Source organism: Lissotriton vulgaris, chromosome 5 (assembly GCF_964263255.1).
Source record: "Lissotriton vulgaris chromosome 5, aLisVul1.2, whole genome shotgun sequence".
Classification (NCBI taxonomy): Eukaryota; Metazoa; Chordata; class Amphibia; order Caudata; family Salamandridae; genus Lissotriton; species Lissotriton vulgaris.
In genome coordinates this window covers 1,165,636,510-1,165,656,244 of record NC_141693.1, presented here as the reverse complement: position 1 = coordinate 1,165,656,244, position 19,735 = coordinate 1,165,636,510, and the positions used below count along the sequence as shown (strand labels likewise).

Genomic DNA, 19,735 nt, shown 5'->3' with positions numbered 1-19,735 from the left:
CATCCAAGTTTATCGCTAAACAAATCCTTAAATTTATCTACAAATTCTTCTTCTACACCCTCCACTGACTGGACCTGAACAGAGGGTTTTGCATTAGGATTTAGCACCACACCTAAGCCAGCTTGATGCGACCAACTTAATAAGCTATCGCCTTTCTCAGCCACATAAATTTTTGCAACAACAAACCTCCCATTGTATTCTATACATTCACTGAAACACCCCAACATTTTGATGGGAGTTCCTCCATACCCCGTTGGTTTTACATCTGATTTTTTTCAATATAATGTTCTTTGAAAAATACATCAAAAAATCTTGCTTAGAAACAAAAGTTAAATGAGAGCACAAATCAAATTTCATTTTCAGCTTAACACCACCCACATTAACCCACTCAGATGGATGTTCCACATTACAGTCATTTATCTGAAAGGTGACTTCTTTAGTCTCAACTCTTCTGTTTCTAAAACGACAATTCGTCCCCATATGTCCTCTTTTCCCACACACGTTGCAAATTATTTTCAAAGCCGGACACTCTTTAGCATTAGCCATATGTCCCAACTTTCCGCACCTAAAGCAGTTACCTTGGAAAACACCTACACTTTTCTTTTCTATAAGTGTTTTACCAACTTGATTATCATTCAAACCACTTTTGACATCAATCACACCTTCCTTGGCAGCTTTGATCTTTTTCAGGCCTCACTGCCTGGCGCTGACACGAGGTAGTGTTTATTTGGTTTTCTCCCAGTCAGACATTATTGTCTTCCTTTTTCCTGCTTTTATCCTCAGTTCTTTCACGAGTGTCATCTATGGGGGTAGGTAGATGTGTCAGGACGGCACGGAGGCTTCTCTTTCAAAGGGGCCGGGGCTAAACTTGGCCTTTGCAGTACATCTGACGGGTAAATTGAGATAAGATCACAGGCACCAGAAAGCAGAGCTATCTTTCAAGGATACAGGGAGGAAACTAAATACAGCCTCGGACAGCCGAGTTAGACTTCAAGGGTGCAGAGAGGTAACAGCACCGAAGTCAGACAGCAGAGCTATCTCTCAAGGGCACAGAGCGATAAAAGCTCCGGCGTCATACAGCAGAGGTATCCTTCAGAAAGAGGACAGAAGAGCTAACCCTCTGAGTACAAACAGCCTTAAGCATTACACAGCAAAACCATTCCTAAAGGATAAGGAAAGATAAGAAGGCCAGCTGCAGACAGCAGAGTTAGCTCTCAAAGGCAACAGGTCAGCATAATCAGGTCTCAAACAACAAAGCCACCCGAATGGAATCGGGACATAATCCAGGCCCTGTCTTTCAAAGTTAGAGAGAGCTCCGAGTCGTGACCTGAGGAAACAGAGCTGGTCCTCGAGAACACAAAGATCTAGAAGGATCGAGTATGAGGTCAGAGATATAAACCTCAGGGTAGAGTTTGCACATATCAAGTGGGGTTGTTTATCAAACAGCAGAGATACCTCACGCGTCAAAGGTTACAAAGACCAAGCAGGTGTCAGACAGCAGATATATACCTGAGGGTATAGCAGTCCAGCTGTTCCACTATCGGACAACGGGGCTAGCCATATGGGAAACCTACATATTAAACAAGCATTGGCATAGCCAATAGGTCTTGCCTTTGGGACCTTATAAGTGTTTAGTTATCCGGCACAATATCCTTGTTTTTAGGTTGAGCCTGGGCAGCGCATGCCCTGCAAGGCTTGCTGTATTCAGGTAGGGACTTAAAGCTCTGTCCAGTCTCGGCCCATACTTTTCATTGACTTGTGTCATTGTCCATTGTAAATTGTGACTGTTCATTGGTCAATAGACTTAGTAGTATCTCCTTAGTACTGCCTTGTCTAATTTTGTAACCTCCCATGGCAACACCCCGTTACGTGTGTTGTTACTCGGTGGGCTTTAATTACAGCCTCCGAGCACTAATTTCTCAAATAGCTTTGTCCTGCTTGGTGTTGCAGGCAGGACACACTCTCTCCAAATGATTTTAAAAAAGCATTTTATACCACAAACGCATTTGCAATGCAATAGGTCTCGCATTTGCGAAAGTTTTAGCTACTGGCATTGTAAATGACAATGACTTTTATTTGTCTGGTTTAAAAATAACACATAAAGGCATTGTCATTTACAATGCCAATGGCTCAAACTCTCATAAATGCGAGACCTATTGCATTTCAAGTGCTTGTTATTTTGAGTTTGGGGGAAAATAGGAGGCTGACTAAACACCTCAAGCTGTCTCCTGGACAGACCTCTTTTTATTTTGTTGTCAAATAAATGTAGGATGGCAAGCCAGCCTTCATTGCCTCATTGGAGAAAAGGCAAAATGATTTGCATGTCTTTGTGCAACAATTCACAATTTGTTTAGGATAGTTAGCATGTTCAAGTGATAGGCATGTTTCTGTAGTTTGAGGGGTAAAATGTTGTTTGGACACTTTAATTTCTGTTGGTAATGTTTAATCATTTATAAGCAGATATATTTATATAGGGATACTTATTTATGTTTCAGCACAAGATACATGTGTACATAAGACAATGTAATTTTACTTCTATGTACATACAGGTGCGTGTATAGACGAGTTTATCACTGCTACCAAAACTTTCAGAAATGTCATGAAAAAAATTGCATACCACACCATGGAAATAATATTGCTGTTTCTATGCACATATGGGTATTTATATAGATGAGTTTCTCCAGCCAATAAAACCTACAAAGTGTTGTGTATATATGTATGTATAGGATCATTTGAGTTTTTTGTTATAAAACAAAAATCCTCCTTTCAACCTTTATCCCTCCTTCTCAAACTTATCTCTGTTTTTTTTTAGCTATCTCCCAACTAACAGACATACACAACAACTACTTACAACAAGCATTGGCATAGCCAATAGGTCTCGCTTTTTGGACCTTATAAGTATTTAGTTATGCAGTACAATATCCTTGGTGCAATAACATCAACGGTTGCATGGCTAAAAACGTATAAGGTCCCAAAGACAAGACATATTGGCTATACCAATGCTTGTTTTTAGAAGCCTGGCATGCCGTTTTAAATGTAGGCTGGTAAGAAAGGTGCCAACCTGAGGGGCCAGGTCTAGGGAGAAATAAGATAGGAAGAGAGGCGAGTTATAATGAGATAGCACAAATAGAAAGGTGTTTCGCCTGGTTTTCTCAAACATTTTGCTCGCTCCTGCTGACCCCATGAAGATAGGATCTTTCACTCTTTTTATTTATACTCACTTGATATGTTTGGAACTTTCCATTTATTTCAACTATTTGTAATGGAAAAGAAAAAAGTTTAATTTGCATTTCAACTGTGCTACTGAAATAACTTGAAATTAGTACATTTGATTTCTCTATGAGTAACGTTTTACTGGGCCCCATATTCGACTGTGTGGCATCGAAATTCCTTTCACAAAGTTGTGAAAAATTCACAACTGCATGAAGCTGCTGTGTTTGGGGTTTTCTACACTGCGACCACAAGCAAAAACGTTTGTGTAGGAGAAAACTTCCATTAACAAAAAAAATCATTGACAAAATGTACTATCTGTTCATTTTCTATAGCACAGATGTTCAGAAAGGCTTTGCAGAAAGCAATAGTAATTCTGGGGTGAATGCAGAGAATACAATGGTGATTCCTAAACTGTGAGAAGGTAACGTTAAGTGTTAAAATATGTGCAAAAGCTTAAGAGTTCAAAAACGAGTTGAATTGTAGATGAAAGAGATAATGTATCACTACTTTTCTGAATGCAGCAGGCTCTGCTGTGTTCTTATTTGAGGTGTAAGGGGTCCCACCTGTTGGGTGCAGGATCCACGAAAGACTGATTCAGGGCCAGAAAATATGTAAATGCCGGAGTTAAAATCTTACTAGGGCAGCCACTGAACATAAAAGAGAGTGAAAACTTGTTTTCACTCACAGCCTATGTTAGACCCAAGCTGCCACACTCGTGGTGAAAGGCCCAGTACTCTTGTCCCAAAATATCTAACCAGCCATCAAAACCAGCTCCCCGTTGAAGAGTATTCACTCATTTCTCAGGGTGGCCAAAATGCATGCCTCGACGACAGGCTCAATAATATGCCCCCCTCCTCCATCCCCCCCCCAAAATACTATAACAATCTTGGGCCTGTAATTTAGGAGCTGGTAGCATCTCTGTGCGAGGGGCATGTGATGCAATTAATTAACAGTCTACAGATGTGTATCATTCCAAAATGAATGGCCAGCTTGGGAAAACCTGCCTGTGAATCACCTGTGGCCTCCTAAAAACAACAAAAAAGCACACATGCTGCAGACAGCTCGTGCATTCAGGACTGGAGACGCTTTTACTTGCTACAAATATAATTTAATCACACCTGAGGTTTAGCAGAAAAAAAGGTCTTAGTATTGCCAAATCTAAAAAACTCTCAACGGAGATCCAAGGCGAACAGCTAAAGCCAAGGGTATTCCCAGTGTCAGGCAAATGCACCTGTCAGGGCAATTTATAGGCTTTTAGAAGCCCTACAAGGCAGGGAGAGAGGAGGGTGACGGGGGGGGGGGGGGGGGGGGAACATAATGAGAGGGCAAGGAGGCAGAGAAGGGAGAGGAGGACACGCAGACATTGGCGGATAGAGAAAGAGAGGACGAGCCAATGAAAGAATGGAAGGCAAGGAAGAAGAAAGGCTAGATAGGGAGAGTAAAAGGGTGGCAAGAGAGAGAGAAACGGGGTATGTGAGAGGGGAAGTGACAGGAGGAAAGCGACAGAAGAGAGAGGGTGCAAACCAGAAGTAAGTAAAAAGAATAAGAGGGAGAGAAAGAAAGAAAAGAAGGGAAAAAGGAGAGAGAAAAGAGTGTAGGAGGAGGATAGAAGTGGGGAAAAGACAGAAAATAGTGGATGAAAATGGAAAATATTAAACAGATAATGAGAGGGAGGGACACTGAAAGGAGGGAAAAGTGAGAGGAGGCTGACTGATAGAGTGAGATGGGAAAGGGGGTGACAGGAGGAAATGTAAGAGAAGAGAGAGGATCGAAGGACAAACAAGTGGATAGAGGAGCAGGAAAGAGACTAAAAGAAAGAAAAAGATGGAAGGGGTGAAAGATATAGGAGATGGTACACAAGGGAGACGATGATAATGAAAGGAAGGAAGAGCAGTAGAAAAAAGGGGATGGCATGGAGAAATGAGCAATTAACAAATGAGAGGGAAAGAGTGAAGAATTAAAAACTCTCTCCAGCCAAACACATATGCCGTATATTTTTACTTTTAAAAAGAGAGACGTGTTCAGTTCATAAACAGTTTTACTTAAAGATGAGCCTCCTTCAAAATGACCTCGCCTTATCTGTGGCTGTCTCTAAGCGTGTTTTGTAGTGGGATTACAAAGCTCTTTCGTACTGGAAAATAAGTAATACAATACATATGCCTCACGGTTAAATCTTCCGGAATATGAGAACCACCCAAAAAGCACAGGTCTGCTTTGCTTTTACGCCACCTGGTGGTTGCAATGTGTTAGGAACTTTCCAAGTAGGTTGAATTCACAGTACGGAGAAAACAGAATTGCTTTCTTATATGATGCAAAACGTAGAAACATATTTTTAACGTCCCCCATTTGAATGTCTAATTAAAATGTTTCTTTTGTTTTCGGAACAAGTATCTGCGTCATTGGTAACAAGTCATCAGAACAAAAAGTTGATGGAATGTGAAAGAAAGCTGATGACCCATGACAGAGAGGAAAGCCATATGGCGCACGTGACCACAAGCTCTAGGCCACAGTGGTAGCATTTTCTGAAGCCCCTACTAAAAGTCTCTCCAGAGCAGCTGGCTCAGGCGAAGTCTCCCCAGAGCAGCTGGCTCAGGCGAGACCTAAAAAGGAACTACTTCCGCTTTCAAATCGATTTCCAGAATCATATCCCTACTCTACACTCTACTAAACACACAAGAAATCAAAAGCACAAACCTAACATAACGAATGCAAAAAAATATATATAGTATTACTAATCTTAGTATTACTATCCTACTACCTCTAAACGCCAAATTTTGGGTTCTGGAGTAGCATGCTACTCGCAACAGCAAATCGCTTAAACGCCTCATCAAGGGTAGTAAGCGCTATATAAATACAATTTACAATGTAAGCAGTAGCTGCCCCTTATAATTTCTCGCTACACCTGCTTGGCCTGAACGTTTAATAACTTGGCTATGTTGCGTATGCTGAGATGAGTGTTTATGACACCGATTTAGCATCCTCAATGTGCAATAAACTGTCGCTCAAACACGACTCGCATAAGCAGTCTGTAAACTAAGAAGGTATGGCAGCCACCATGAAGCTGAATGGCACCTCCGCTTATTTACCAACCCTTTGACATCCTCAGCTGTCCTGTAAACCCTTAATCAGTGCTTTAAATGAGCAGGAGCTGCCCGGTACCGGGTATCTGCGCTTGTTTAATTTGAAAGTGACAGTCAGTGCCTGTACGTCTGCAATACATTTTATAGGCACTTCTCTGACGGAAACAGATACTCTGAATAGTGAGTATCTGCATTTCTATATTTCCATTTAAAATGCTGCCCATTTACTACTCCCCGGAACCCAACGCGTCCCCATGCTGCGACGTTCAACACCTAAATGCTTCTTATTTAACTTGAACCCCCTCCTTCAAAAGAGAAAAATTGTTGGCACAATCGTTCTCAGGTAATGCGGTGAGAACTTGGAACTCGCTTCCTCCTTCGCTCTGTGCCATCACCATACATGCCAACATTTCAGGAGAGCAAAGTGGGAGATTTAAAAAAAATAAATCGGGAGAATGGGGCTTTGAATCGGGTTACTGGCATGTATGGGCTTTGGAAGTGTGCTGCTGCAGGATCGGACATTTGAAACGCAAATGCACGTTTTTTTCTTACCTTTCAGAAGCATGAGGCGCAATGGCAGGCAGAGAGAGGGCAATGCAAGTGTTGGGCACTGGCCTCGCAGGTTGTTGGCAGTGCATGCACCCCCACCCCCATGTGGCAGCCCGGGCTGAAACAGCCCCCCCCCAGTACTTCGCAGGTCTTTAAAAGACGATTCCCTTGTTAATGACGCTTTGTTGTTTTTTCACCTCTTCGAGAGCCCCTGCATCTCTACTCTTTGCTGGAAGAATTAGCACTTTACACAATACCAAGCCCTGTCCGCTGAAACCGCCCGAGGAATCGGGTTTTTGCTTGTAGGAATCGGGAGGCGGGAGACTAGCCTTCAAATCGGTAGTCTCACGCCTGAATCGGGAGGGTTGGCATGTCTGCATCACCTCCATCCAGATCTTCAAAGCGGACCTCAAATCTCTTTTATTCCAAAGATACTTTCAGAACTAATTCCCTCCTTCTCAGACCCCGCCAGGAAGTTGTTTAGTCATTGTAAATTTGTCACATATGTTTATATTTTTGCTTGAACATCCTGTGCTTGCTGCGTTTGAAATTGTGTCCCTGTTGCCTGTGTTGTTTTGATTCTATGGCCTGCTATTGTGCGCCAGGAAGTTCTTTAGTCATTGTAAAATTTGGCATTTTTATTTTTACTTTTGCTTGTACAGTCTGTTCATGCTGTGTTTGAGATTGTGTGCCTTTTGCCTGCGTTGCTTCGACTCTATGGCACGCTATTTTTGTTTGTTCTATTCCTGCAACAGTTCTCTCATGTAACGTAACTGGTTCTATTGTACAGTGCTCTGACACCTTCGGGTTTAGTCCGCGCTTTATAAAAATGCATTAACTAAAAATAAATAAAATTAATAAAAATTGGTTTTTTTTTAAGCGAAAAGTCTAGACACGCTGCCATGTGTATACATATGGCGCACAAATAAGATGTAACTTGACGTGCGTGTCACGTGACGCTCCGTCGCGGCCAAGTGACTTTTCTCTAATGGGAAATAGTCACTACCTTACCGGCCCGTGGGCATCGTAGAGCTCGGTGGCGGCGCGAGGAGGGGCAGCATGAGCCGCAGGGCGCGCGACCTACGGCCGGGGGGCTGAGAGGCAGCATGGAGGAAGCAAGTATGGACGACGAGACCATGGAGGACCCGAACCACAACAGCTGGGAGCGGCCAGGGCAGCCTTGCGAAGCAGACAGCACCGACCAAGGGGGCACCAGGCCCGTGCCCGCCAACGGGGAGCCCCCGGGGAGCGGGGCAGCTAAGAGCGGAACTGCCCTCAACATCAGCACCACCGCCAGCAAGTTCCGTGAGTACTGGGGAAGTGACGGGAAATCTGGGGTGCAGCAAAGAAGCTGGGGTGGCGGAGAAGGTTGCCTAGAGGAGCACCTGAAAGGCTGTGAATGTGTGCCTGAAGTAGCAAGGTGGGGTACTTGTAAGTGTCTGGATATGAGAGTTCTTGTAGGAATGTGGTGTGCTGGCGGCATACAGGCGGGTGGATTCATTGTGTTCACCCTTAACTCAGAAGCCATCTCTTACTGGCAGGGTCACGGTGTCTTCGAAGACGAAACCACGGCATCCTGATCGATATATTATGGTTATATGGTGACTGTGGTTTTAAAAACCAATTAAACAATGGACAGGGAAGTAGGACGGTTTGTTGACAGCAATAGTAGTCATAGTAAAAGGACTTCAGCGAAGACTGGAGTAGATGGACTACAGTGTAGTCTAATGCTAAGAAGACAAACCGAATCATACCCTACCAAGTGAACCTGCGGCAGGTGACATCTGCACTTTGCATTTCTTTTTTTTCTTCTTCGTGTTAAGGATTAGAAGTCTAGTTTATATACCTCAGCCTAGTAAGAGGCAAAATATCGTTAGCTCAAAAAAATAAGAACTGGTCGGAAGTAGTACGAGTCGCAAGGGGCCACTTGACCTCTTTCCACTTCCTTCATGGCCCTTGTGTGGCGCTAGCGCATATCCTCACTCTAAACTGCCCATCCCTTTTATCATATTTTGTTCTCTGTTCCTCAACCTGTATTCAGGTCAGCTCCCACACCCTGAAAGGTTTCATCCCATATTCTATGACTCATCCCGTGAACCATGATACTCGTAACCCACTCTCCCTGCCGCCTGCCTATGTCCATTTAACCCCCCTTCCACGCCTCGTGTCTTCGTGCAGATAGGCCCCTCTCTCGCCAGAACCTTCATTCTTTTGACTTGGCTTATATCAAAGTGGCAGGTAGACTTTTTTTTACGTGGCTAGATATGATTGGCACGTACTATTGATTATATCAGAGTGACTAGTACTCGTGTATCTCTGTCTATCTAACATTCAGCCTAGCAAAATGTAAGGGAAAGGATGGTGTTTGACTGGGAGACTATGTATGTGTACTCCGAGAGGGTTGGGTTAGAGTGGTACCTGGTTGGCCCTTCCTAATGTGGGCAATATAACTAATCAGTTACTGTAGCTAAGGCATAGATACGTATTTCAAGAACTCTGATAATCCTTGACTTTAAATAAGAGTGTGGTGCTCAAGGTGGGTATATTAAGTGTCTGACATACGTTTACTGCTTGGGTTTAGAATGGATGGCATGTTGGCTGATTCTCTGAGCATTAAAACACGACAGCTGGGAGTTTCTAGGACTTGGATCATTGTGGTGGGTGAGGGTAAAGCTCTGGGATTGACAAACATCCAAAGGGTTTGATCGTGGTTGTGGGAACATTTTGACTCCTACTGTCTCCTAAGATTAGGAGTCAGGTGTTTTTACAACACAAATTGAGTGAGATGGCAAGAGAACTCAACTGGTGTTACGAGAGCTTGGTTTGGGTTGGTAGATGCATTAGTTACTTCTGCTTCATCTGCATCTCTAAAACTAGTGAGGTTTCACTACTCTAGGAACAATTCCATAGGCGGGTACTGTCTTCTAGACGTCCAGCTGCTTTATGGATTATTTTTCTCCTGTAGGACCGCCCCTCAACATCTCAAACCTTGTACTTTAGATCTTGCGAGTCTTTGAATACTGTAATACGTATCTTCTGATGTTTATGCAGGTCGCAATAGAGAATATCTTTAATCCCTACTCATTTATTAAGAACATTAGGCATTCACAGACTCGAGTCCTCTCCTCTCAAAGGTATAATTTCCCTTAGTTTGTAGGTTTCACACTGGTCAGATGAGCCTCAACCATAAACAGCCAGTGTCAAATCAACCTTTTATATCCGCGTCCCACACCTGGATATTAGGTCAGGAGTAGATGGGGTAATGATTTGTTGCTGGCCAAATTGTTCATAGAAGCTCGTAGATGTCGGTGATGAGGACTGGGGCAGCTAGAGAACACTTGGAATAGTCACCCCAAGATGCTCATAGGCTTTGCTTGTACAATAGTAGAGTGGGCTAGGACAGCGTTTCAGCTCAGCAATTTCTATTTCTATTCTCCCACTCACCCATCTTGCCTGTAGGGGAAAAATAATTTGCTGTAGTCGTCAAAGAAGGAAAGCAAACAAGCATTGGCAAAGCCAATATGTCTCTCATGTGAAAACTATTGATTTTGCCAATGTCTTTGAGCCATATTGTACAACAGCTGGCTGTGCCACATGGCTACAAATAAAGTTAGAAAGAAGCACTATGATGTGGCCAGTGCTTTTTTACTAACTTCACTTTTAGCAGTGCCTGACATCATGGCTTTCGCATAGGTGAGACCTATTGGCTTTGCCAATGCTTGTTATAAATCTGAATTAAAACAAATATTACAACATAGAAGATCAATAATGTTCATAAAAGTAACAGTTTTTTGTTTAGGATCATATAAATGTTTACAATATCTGTAATTGAATCGCGATATATATATTTTTGTTTCAAATAAATTCAGATTCTATGCATATTTATAACAAGCTGCAGCATTGTGTCCTTATAACGGTCAAAGTCATACACAAATTTGTGATCTCCAATCAACACATGCCTTGGGAAATTAGACAGAAATCATCTACATTTAAAATAAACAAAAGCACATCACAGATGTTATCAAATCAGAATCGGGAAGCACAAGACAACGAGGAAGGAAGTGGAGAAACACGCAGGGTCCTCGACTGTCTGAAGGGCTGAGGAGGCACCAGTCCCCAATCAACACAGGGAATGGTACAGCAATTATGTGATCTAAGTTGGTTAGCCATGTACCAACGCTCAGTTATGTAGAAATAATTACTGGGGTTGGCAGCTTCATATCTTAATCCGCATTGCTTTTTAGAGATCTATCATTATTGTCGATCAGAGCTGTTAAAATCCCAAGTCTGGGCAAGCAGGGCTTGTGCCGCTGTGAGATTTTGGGAGATATGATGCAGTAAGATTTCCCTGTGCTTCACTAACAGAAGCTATAAAACAGTGGTTTAATGCTCTTGGGACAAGTATCGTGTCAATATACACTAAGCCGGTATGCAGAGCACTATGAAATAAATGCAAAGAGACAAACAGTTCTTTCTAAAAACAACCAAAAGAACAAGTGACAGCACAAAAAGAAATGGAGCAAGAAGGGTGACCGTATCAAGCAATGGAGAGGGATGTAGAAAAACAAGTCACTTATCTCTCTGTGCCTAAAAACTAAATCTGTCATCTGCATGTTGCATGATGCTCTATTTAAGGGTTATGTTGCAGCCTCATAAATGAGCATAGGAGGGGCACCAGTGGGCTTCTTGCAGAGACTAATCTGGAATCCTCTTTCCTATAAACACTTACTTTGAAGACAAAGCTTGCCATTTGAGCCCTGTCATTGAATGCATAGCCAATGTGATGATATAGCAAGATGTACAGGACTTTTTACAGAAAGGGAGCTTTCGGAAGAATACTGATAAATATGGTTTTGGCATGGGAGGGAGAAAGTGAACCTTTAGAGCCTAAGCCAGCAAATTGGAAGCAAGAAAACGTTTGTTGCAAATTACAAAGCCAATGGCAAGCAGCGGGCAGAAGGCATTCTCAGTTCATCTTTCTGAAACTCCCCAAGATGTCTTTTGCATACCACACAGCTGCGCAGTCTGGTAGGCTGAGAACTAAAAAAGTAGAAGGTCTTTTACCCTTGAAGGTAAGAGGCAGTTTGACAAGGGAGACAGACTGTGTATTTATGCACAGGCACTACATGAATGACAGTTGCACACATGCATAGAACAGATGGCACAAGAGTCTTGCACAGTGCGGAAAGCACAGTGTCTTGCACAGGGAGAGGACAGACAGCACATAGACTTTCGTAGTGCAGCTGGAAGTTTTACAGTAGGATGAAATAAACATGCCGAGGCCAGAAAAATGGAATACCATACCACTGGAGAAAGAAAGCAATACGCATGGAGTGAAGAGCAGAGTTTTTGTCTAGATTGGCAGCATGCTTAAATGTAGCGCTTGGTGCAGGCTCACACAAAAGCAGCAATCCGGGATGAAAACAAAAGTGAGGTTGTCTGGGTTTCCACAGAACTTCCAAAATATGGAATAGAGAAACAAATGTATACAGTCACAGGGGAATACAAGGCATGCAAGGAGGAGACAGCGATTATGGTTAAATAGTTCTGAACAGGGTGGGTGTAGTCAGTCTGGCTCCAGGACGTAACATTTTCTGTGGAGCTCTGGATCTGCCCATGCTGTGATTCTGAGAATGCCGGCCCCGGTATGCATTATGTTGTAGGGCTAGGACCCTCTGAGTGAGAGAAATCTCAAGAGAATTAAATAGTACTGTCCCAGGCTCCATCTGCCATTCCAGCCTCTAAAATACAGAGGGGCAGTTCTCTTTCCTTCTGTCACCCAAAAGACTGTCAAGATGGCATTGAAACTCTTGGTCCAGCACCTAGACTCTCAGTACAATATAGAGAGAGAATTAACTGACTGCGTGAGCTTTTAAAGACCGCCCGCCTGCAAGAGCGTGCCCTGTAAGGGAAGTGAGAGTCTCTGTAGAACTGGTGCTGGAGGAACAGACATGCAGGATAACGGCCCACTGCGTTGACACAGTATGCCTGGGTTCATCAGGGAGAGGTGGTTAGACAGGCAAAAAACCTTGTAGGGCTCTGAGGGTTCCCGTCTAGTGAGTGGCAGCAGTGAACTGCCAGAAACCCAACTTTGCTGAATAAGTGAGACCACCTCAATCTGCCACACGTCCCCTTTACATCAGGGGCCTCTTCTTTCTATGCTGCCAAAAGATATTAGAACAACATTTTCCAAAAACAAAGAATACTCTTGTTGCCCGCTTCCAAACCATGAAGACTGAGCAAAAAGTGAACCCGAAGTCTTGTGTGTCTGTCTTGACTCCTGGGAAGATGGTGTCCATGACCTGCTTAAAGACCTGAAGTTTACTTTGAAAAGTATTGATTTACAAGGTCATGGTGATTGAGGGTAGTATGCAAGAACTAAGGAAAGTGGGCGCCAAGAAGGGCGACCTGAGGTAAAGGAGCAAGATATAGGGAAACTGCAGAAAATGGTCAGTAAACAGATGAGGGACAAGGAGAGTCAGGAGACCTTCATGAAAAACACAATTTCTGCCATGATCCGGCGTTTGAAGAAGTGGAAATTGTGGGTATATTGGGATCCCTTAAATTGAATGATGGGGAAAACATCAGAAGTAATTACCAGTTTTTGCAAACAATATGTGGGGAGGAAGAGGGGCCCAGCACCTGAGGAAGTACGCCTGGCGATACTTTTGCTAGCAGGGGGACTCAAATGGTAACTTGTTAGACACAACAGTATCAGTTGATCTCGGATCTCTCCTCCAGAGAGTGGAGGTCACTTGTGGCATCCAAGCACAGAGGGCTTTTCTATAAGTGAAGCAAAGTTCTAATTTTCCCACATTTAAGCAGTACCTCGCAATGTAATACGTCAGAACTATAAATAGTAAAGAAAGACCTATTGGCATTGTGATGCACTGCTTTGTTGTTACATGGCGGGACTGGGGTGCAAAATGTTTGGAAAAATGTTGCCTTCTTGCATCCCAAGTCCCAGAGACTTTCTGGAGATCAGAATGTGAAATGCCTAGCACAAACAGCAGGTGGGAGGAGTAGAGGACACCTGAGAGAAAACTGTGGATTGATGTTGGGGCAATCCGCCGGCATCATTGGAATACAGTTGAACTAATGTGTTGTATAGAAATTGAGATTTGCAGTTCTGTTTTTTCCCTCTTTCTTCCTCCTTTTTTCCTGAGAGGTCAGAAGGATTTGTGTGGTAATGATCTGTGCTATGTCAGATTGACGTGTGAGCTTGTCAATCTAGATGTGCTATTTAATGGTTAGATGTTGGTCCTAACTGAGCAATGAAGCCATTCTACTTTAAGCATCTTATCCATATGTTAATTGAAAAAGAGTTAAACCTAAATAGTTCTAAACCAGGGGCCTTTTCTGTAGTGAGAGCTCTTTGTTAATTGCAAATCTTTCAGATCTACTAATATTATTAGTGTTGTAATAGTGACCACATCACGCAAAATATCATCAGGGGCCATGTTTTTCATGACTATAAGCAGTGATAACCTCCATCCATCAGGCAGGCTTACCAGCATTAATGTAAACAATATTTTATCAACAAGTAATGCATAATAACCATAGCATAATGCCCCTGGAACCAAGGTAACAGCAAGTCTCCTACACGCTGCCTGTTTTATAACTCAAATATTACCTTTTAAATATAACATTACATGTGGATTTGTGAAGCGCTTGTGCACCCCAAAGGGTGTATTTTCACTGAAATGACATGTTTATTGTTAACCACACCATGGTTGGAATCGTCGAATTCAAAATTCAGCTAGAAATCCAACAATGCATACATTTTAATTTTGATTACACACTTTTCAATTTTTGTACATATATAGTAACTCAACCAAGCAAATGCTTCTAATTTAATAAGCTGGGTTGCATACTGGGGAGCTACTACTACCTCACAAGCTACTCGTTGGAGAAGCCTCTTCCACTTCTTCCAATTGACGTTCACTCCAGATATCCACTGTATATAGTTCAGAAAGTGCCCTGTTTAGAGATTGTGCCACATGAATTTTAAAGTTTATCATATGTCTCTCTATCCATCAGTCCATTCATTATGTAATTTAGGTCATTTGCCCTTATTATCGTAGGGCCTATAAAATGTGTGATTTCTTGTCAAATTTATTTGTAGAATGTTGAATCTTCCTTGGTTGTGTGTGTCTCTTTCTCTTGTTGCAACAATTACTTTTCCCATCAGCAAATATTATTATATTATTTTTATCATTTATTGGGAGTGAAGTAGGGGGCAGTGTCATACGACCCTGTAGGTTCTCTGCTCTTCTATTTTTCTGCAGTGTGCCCCTTCAAGTGCAGTCTGCTGTCAGTCCTGCCGATGCCGGCCTATGCTGTTCCACCATGCCTGAGATCTTTTACTGGGCCCACAGAAGAGGAGTGCTGCTCCTGCTATTCGTACTGCTGCCTGTGTCTGTCTCAGTATTACCCAGTTGAAAGTGGTCTGTAGCCACCTTTTTATCTATGGTCCTAGGTTGTCACAGATGCTCTACAGATCTTTCATTCCACTCGCCTTATGAGGTCAGTGCATCAGCTCTGCCAGTAGTCAACTTGCATGTCATTTGCATATAGTTCTTAGATGAGATTCCACTTTTCCTAGGTTTGAGCTTGGACAGCATAGCTGTCAAACAGACCTGTTGCTAACCATATAGATAGAGTGGACTTTGGGTCCACCATTTCAGCTGTTGGCTTTCCTCCACCAGCCTCTTTTATTCATTGGCTTGAGGATTTAGCAGACTGGTCTTAGCTTAACCAAGTGACGTTTTTTTGCTTTCTTAATACTGTTAGGTGTTTGGGTGAATCCTTCCACCTCCACTTGAGTGCTTTTATTGAACTACAGAAGGCGCTGCCTTACAACTATAGCCCTCCTTGTCCGCTCCTGCTGACACCTCCATCTGTGGCTTGCTGTCAGACATGCCAACTCATTCTTTGCCAACATATGTAATATGATATCAAGTCTATTCTCCGTGTCCTGGCGAAGAGGCTATACACATGGTGGGATCTTCTTTAAATGTGATAAGGAAGCTCGTTAGGGTTTACCCTGTTTCTGTGTATCGGATGCAGTTGTAAGTACAAGAACAAGTACTTCCAAAGAAGCACAATGGTTATGCTTGAAATTGGTCGAGATAGTTAATTCTCGTAGATTGATCCACCGTTCCATGAAAAGGATATGGTTTTGCAGAATGGGTTGTTTGCTGACGCAAAAAACCCAAAGGGGTTGAGGACGAATTAGGTTGTCACTACTTTTAACTCTCTATCCAATTTCATATCGAAATGCATTAAGAAAAATTGGAATGTGTTTTTTTTGCTGGAGCTTACAATGAACTTACTGATGTTCACCTTTCCAAAATGTCATTTTTTGAAGGATCACTTTTTCATGGCTAACTTGCCTTCCAAGGTAACTATAAATTTCAGTGCTGGTGGGTCACTTTAAGTGTGGTAATTGCAGCACATGTGATTCTACTGTTGAGTTTATATACTCCAACAATAAAATTCTCCTTAACTATTTTTCTTATTGCAATTCCCAAAATGTTGTTCTATCCTAGGCAGTATTTTGTATGCCTTATCATTACTGTAGGAACCCTTTTTATAGCATTCTGGCACTGCAATTATTCCTGCCACGTAGGTCCACAATTGGCATTTTTTGTTATGCCCAGTAATTTCAGCAGGATTCTTCCATTTTAGGTTCCCCCTTCTTTGGCAGTATCTTGATACATCCAATGTTTTGGACTGCATCTTCCTACCTGAAATTGTGAATGCCCCACCAACATGGTACTATCTTTGGTGGCTACCGCCACGTACAGAGACCTTGTACTCTGATGATTTCCTTCCCTGCCCTCCTCCCTTTCACCTACCTACTTTTTAGGGTTCGGCTACCGTCCCACTGCGTAAGCAGTGGGTAGGCGGAGCTGAAATCTTTTGTTAGTAGTATAGGGGGCCTGAACACGCCCCTCTTCTCCATTGGCTGGCCTCGTAAATGCTGGCCAGCCATTGGAGGAGAGGAGCGTCACTGAGTTCAGGGCCCGCCTTGACGCGATTCGGGGGAGTTTCCGTGTCTTTTTTTAAGTCACGCCCTCTCCTCTTCCCATTGGCTGGAATTTTACCTTACAGCCAATGGGAAGAGGAGAGAACGAAAACACGCCCCCCCAATCACGAAAATGGCAGTGGTTTCTCCGAGGCCTTTCTGCCTCGGAGAAACGTGGTCGTGGAGGGCTCCTCTCTTGTCAAAGTTTCCTCAGCTGATACGAACAGCTGCCGCTTCCTCTGCTCTCCTCCAACTGCTGCCACCTGCGAGAAAATTAACTGCGCCACGGGCTTCCGACTCACAAGCACCACCGCCTGCAATGTCACGTTGCGTTTTGTGACGGACAAGTACTTCTTCTTTGTATGGCTGGTCTGCTCGGACAGCAGTCCCAAGTTAATATTTAGGTGTTTTTTGGGTTTCTTTTCCCCAGGCTCTTACGCTGCCCGTTTTTGACGTCCGGCTGTAGCGCCAGGAAACCTTTAGTAACCGGCCACCGACAGAGCAGACCGCACCCAAGCGTCCGCGTTCACTTCCTGGTGTGCGGGAGCCTAATCCTCTGCGGCAATCATGGAAGGTGCACGGCGTAATCCAGGCCGCGGCGCCTTCGTTCAGGCATCCTGAGTGCCGCTCAACAGCAGCTGGAGGATCGAGCTGATGAGGAGCAGGCGGGATTCCCTCAGCCGTGCAGCGAGGACTCCCAACAGAAAGCGGCGCCGGAGTTGTCCGGTGACGAGCGCGGCGACGAGGAGCAGCTGCAGCACTTGCAGGGCGCTGTCCCCCAAACCAGCCGCGCCTGCCCGGCCTGCCCCCTCCTCAGCCTCATCCGCTGCTCATAAATGGCATCGCCGGGCCCCTGCACCCCGAGCCCCTGCAGCCTCCTGCCGCTGGCCTGCCCAGGGGCATGGCTGCAGTGAACATGATGAACAACCTCCCTGGAGCTGTGCACGTAGCCCCCCCATCGGCCTCCGGGGGCTCCATCGCACAGGTGGCACAGGCGGCGGTGGCGGCCGCCGTGCTGGGGTCGGCCGTGGGGCAGCCGCAAACTCAGCCCCCTCCCCCCGCAGCTCCCGACACGGCGGCGGCCGCATCACGGTTCCGGGTGGTGAAACTGGACTCTAGCTCTTAGCCCTTCCGCAAGGGCCGCTGGACTTGCACCGAGTACTACGAGCGGGAGCAGCCTGTGGAGGCCCCTCACAGGGTGATGGAGAGTGTCAGGCAGGCGGCCGAGGAGAGGGAAAGCACCAGCGAGAGCTCGGCCAGCAGCACTCTGAGCCACTATACGGAGTGCGCAGGCCCCGGTCTGCAGCAGGGGTACTCGGAGCCCGGGGCTCAGAGTGCCACCTTGCCAGCACAATCGCACCCGCCTGAATGCGGCTGTGGACAGCAAAAGCCGGGCTACCAACCTCCATTGAACCCTTCGGCTGGTCATAGTATGGGGGCCGTGCCTTCAGTGCACCAACAACCCCCCTGTACACAGCCTGTACAGACTCTGCCCCAGCAGCTCCACTATGCAGCCCAGCAGCAGATTCCCTCCGCCCTCATCGCCATGCCGGCTACTCAGATAACTGTTACAGGGAGCGTGGCTGATTACTTGCAGCACCCTCATAAGCTGCAGACCTTGGTAGGGCCAGGGCTCCCGGGCATAATCTTTCGGCACACATGCAATCCACAGCCGCACAAGCACAATCCACGGCCTCTGCTATGACTGCTGCACATGCACCCACGATGATGCCCACGTCAGTGGTCACCAGTCTCTACCCCTTGCAACGCCTGTCAGTCACAGCGTGGGTCTATCCTTAAATCTGCCCACTGCGTCGCAGTCCAGTCATAATGTGGCAGTGGGTCAGCACTTGAACCTGCCCTCCACGGCGCAGCGAGCACCAGCAGCTATTAACCAAGGAATGCCCTCCGTCATGCAGCAGAGTGCCCCCACTCTGACTGCACCTCTCCTGCAGCCGCTGCAGCCCCAGGGGGTGCCGATGGGCCCGCGGAGCCTTCCTCAGTAACTGGTCATGGCAGCGCAGAAGGCCCCCGTTCCCGCAAAACCCCAGGCTCAAGGATTGGAACCCGTGCTTCAAGGAATGAATAATCAGCAGATCCCGGCTGTCGGCCCAATTGCCCCTGCCTCAGCCGCTGTTAGCCAGATCAGCTTGACAGCTTCTGCTGGTCTGGGCCCCGCACCTGTCATGTCCCAGCCCCCCACTGTACACCCCCCACTGTACACAACAGGGGTCAGGGTGTTGCTCACTATCCTGCCAGTGTACCGGTGTCCCAGCACATACCACACCAGATACCTCTTAAGTTCTGCTCAAATCTTTGCGCCCTCGCTCATCCAGTCAGTGGCAAATCAGATCCCAGATGCAAGGCGTCTCATGGAGCACTCGGTGGCCGGTTTGCCGCAGTCCATCATCGCTGAAGGCATTTCAGGAATAGGTGGTTCAACTTCTTTGGAAGGGAGGGGTGGCAGTCTAGCGGGTCCGGCTTCTTCCCTTGAAGTCCTTACCTCTGGTCGATGGCGAGGTTGACAGGTAAGGTCATGTGATGGCCTTGGTGTACCCTCTACCCTTTCACAATTTGGTTGACTCAGTGATGGCGTGTCCTGTGACTTCGAAAACACTCTCTAGTACTCACCTTTTGTGCCTTCTGTTTTGTGCTTACAGTATTGGGGGGAATTGTGCATCTTGCTGTGCATCTTGCTATGCATCATGGTTTTTAATTTTGTAGATCTGAACCCTAATTTAATACTACTATGTTAAAAAAGATTTATACATCGGTTAACTTTGGACGGCACTTTTTGGATGTCCTTAACTCCATTTAAACTGCTTTTAGAAACTGTGTGTCTTAAAGCACACGTTTCCGTAAC

The 19,735-nt window shown here is 45.0% G+C and overlaps 1 protein-coding gene and 1 pseudogene across 1 annotated transcript in view; both read left to right on the top strand.

Annotated features, from left to right (window-relative positions):
- Positions 1–7,805: 7,805 nt before the first annotated feature.
- CACUL1 (CDK2 associated cullin domain 1) overlaps positions 7,806–19,735 on the top strand; it is a 410,130-nt gene continuing 398,200 nt past the window's right edge. The window contains exon 1 of the mRNA XM_086922922.1: positions 7,806–8,147. Within this exon, the coding sequence (XP_086779048.1) occupies positions 7,949–8,147 (199 nt within the window). The 5' untranslated portion in view covers positions 7,806–7,948. The remainder of the gene's footprint in view (positions 8,148–19,735) is intronic.
- On the top strand, positions 17,612–19,404 carry LOC147712153 (TSC22 domain family protein 1-like; annotated as a pseudogene).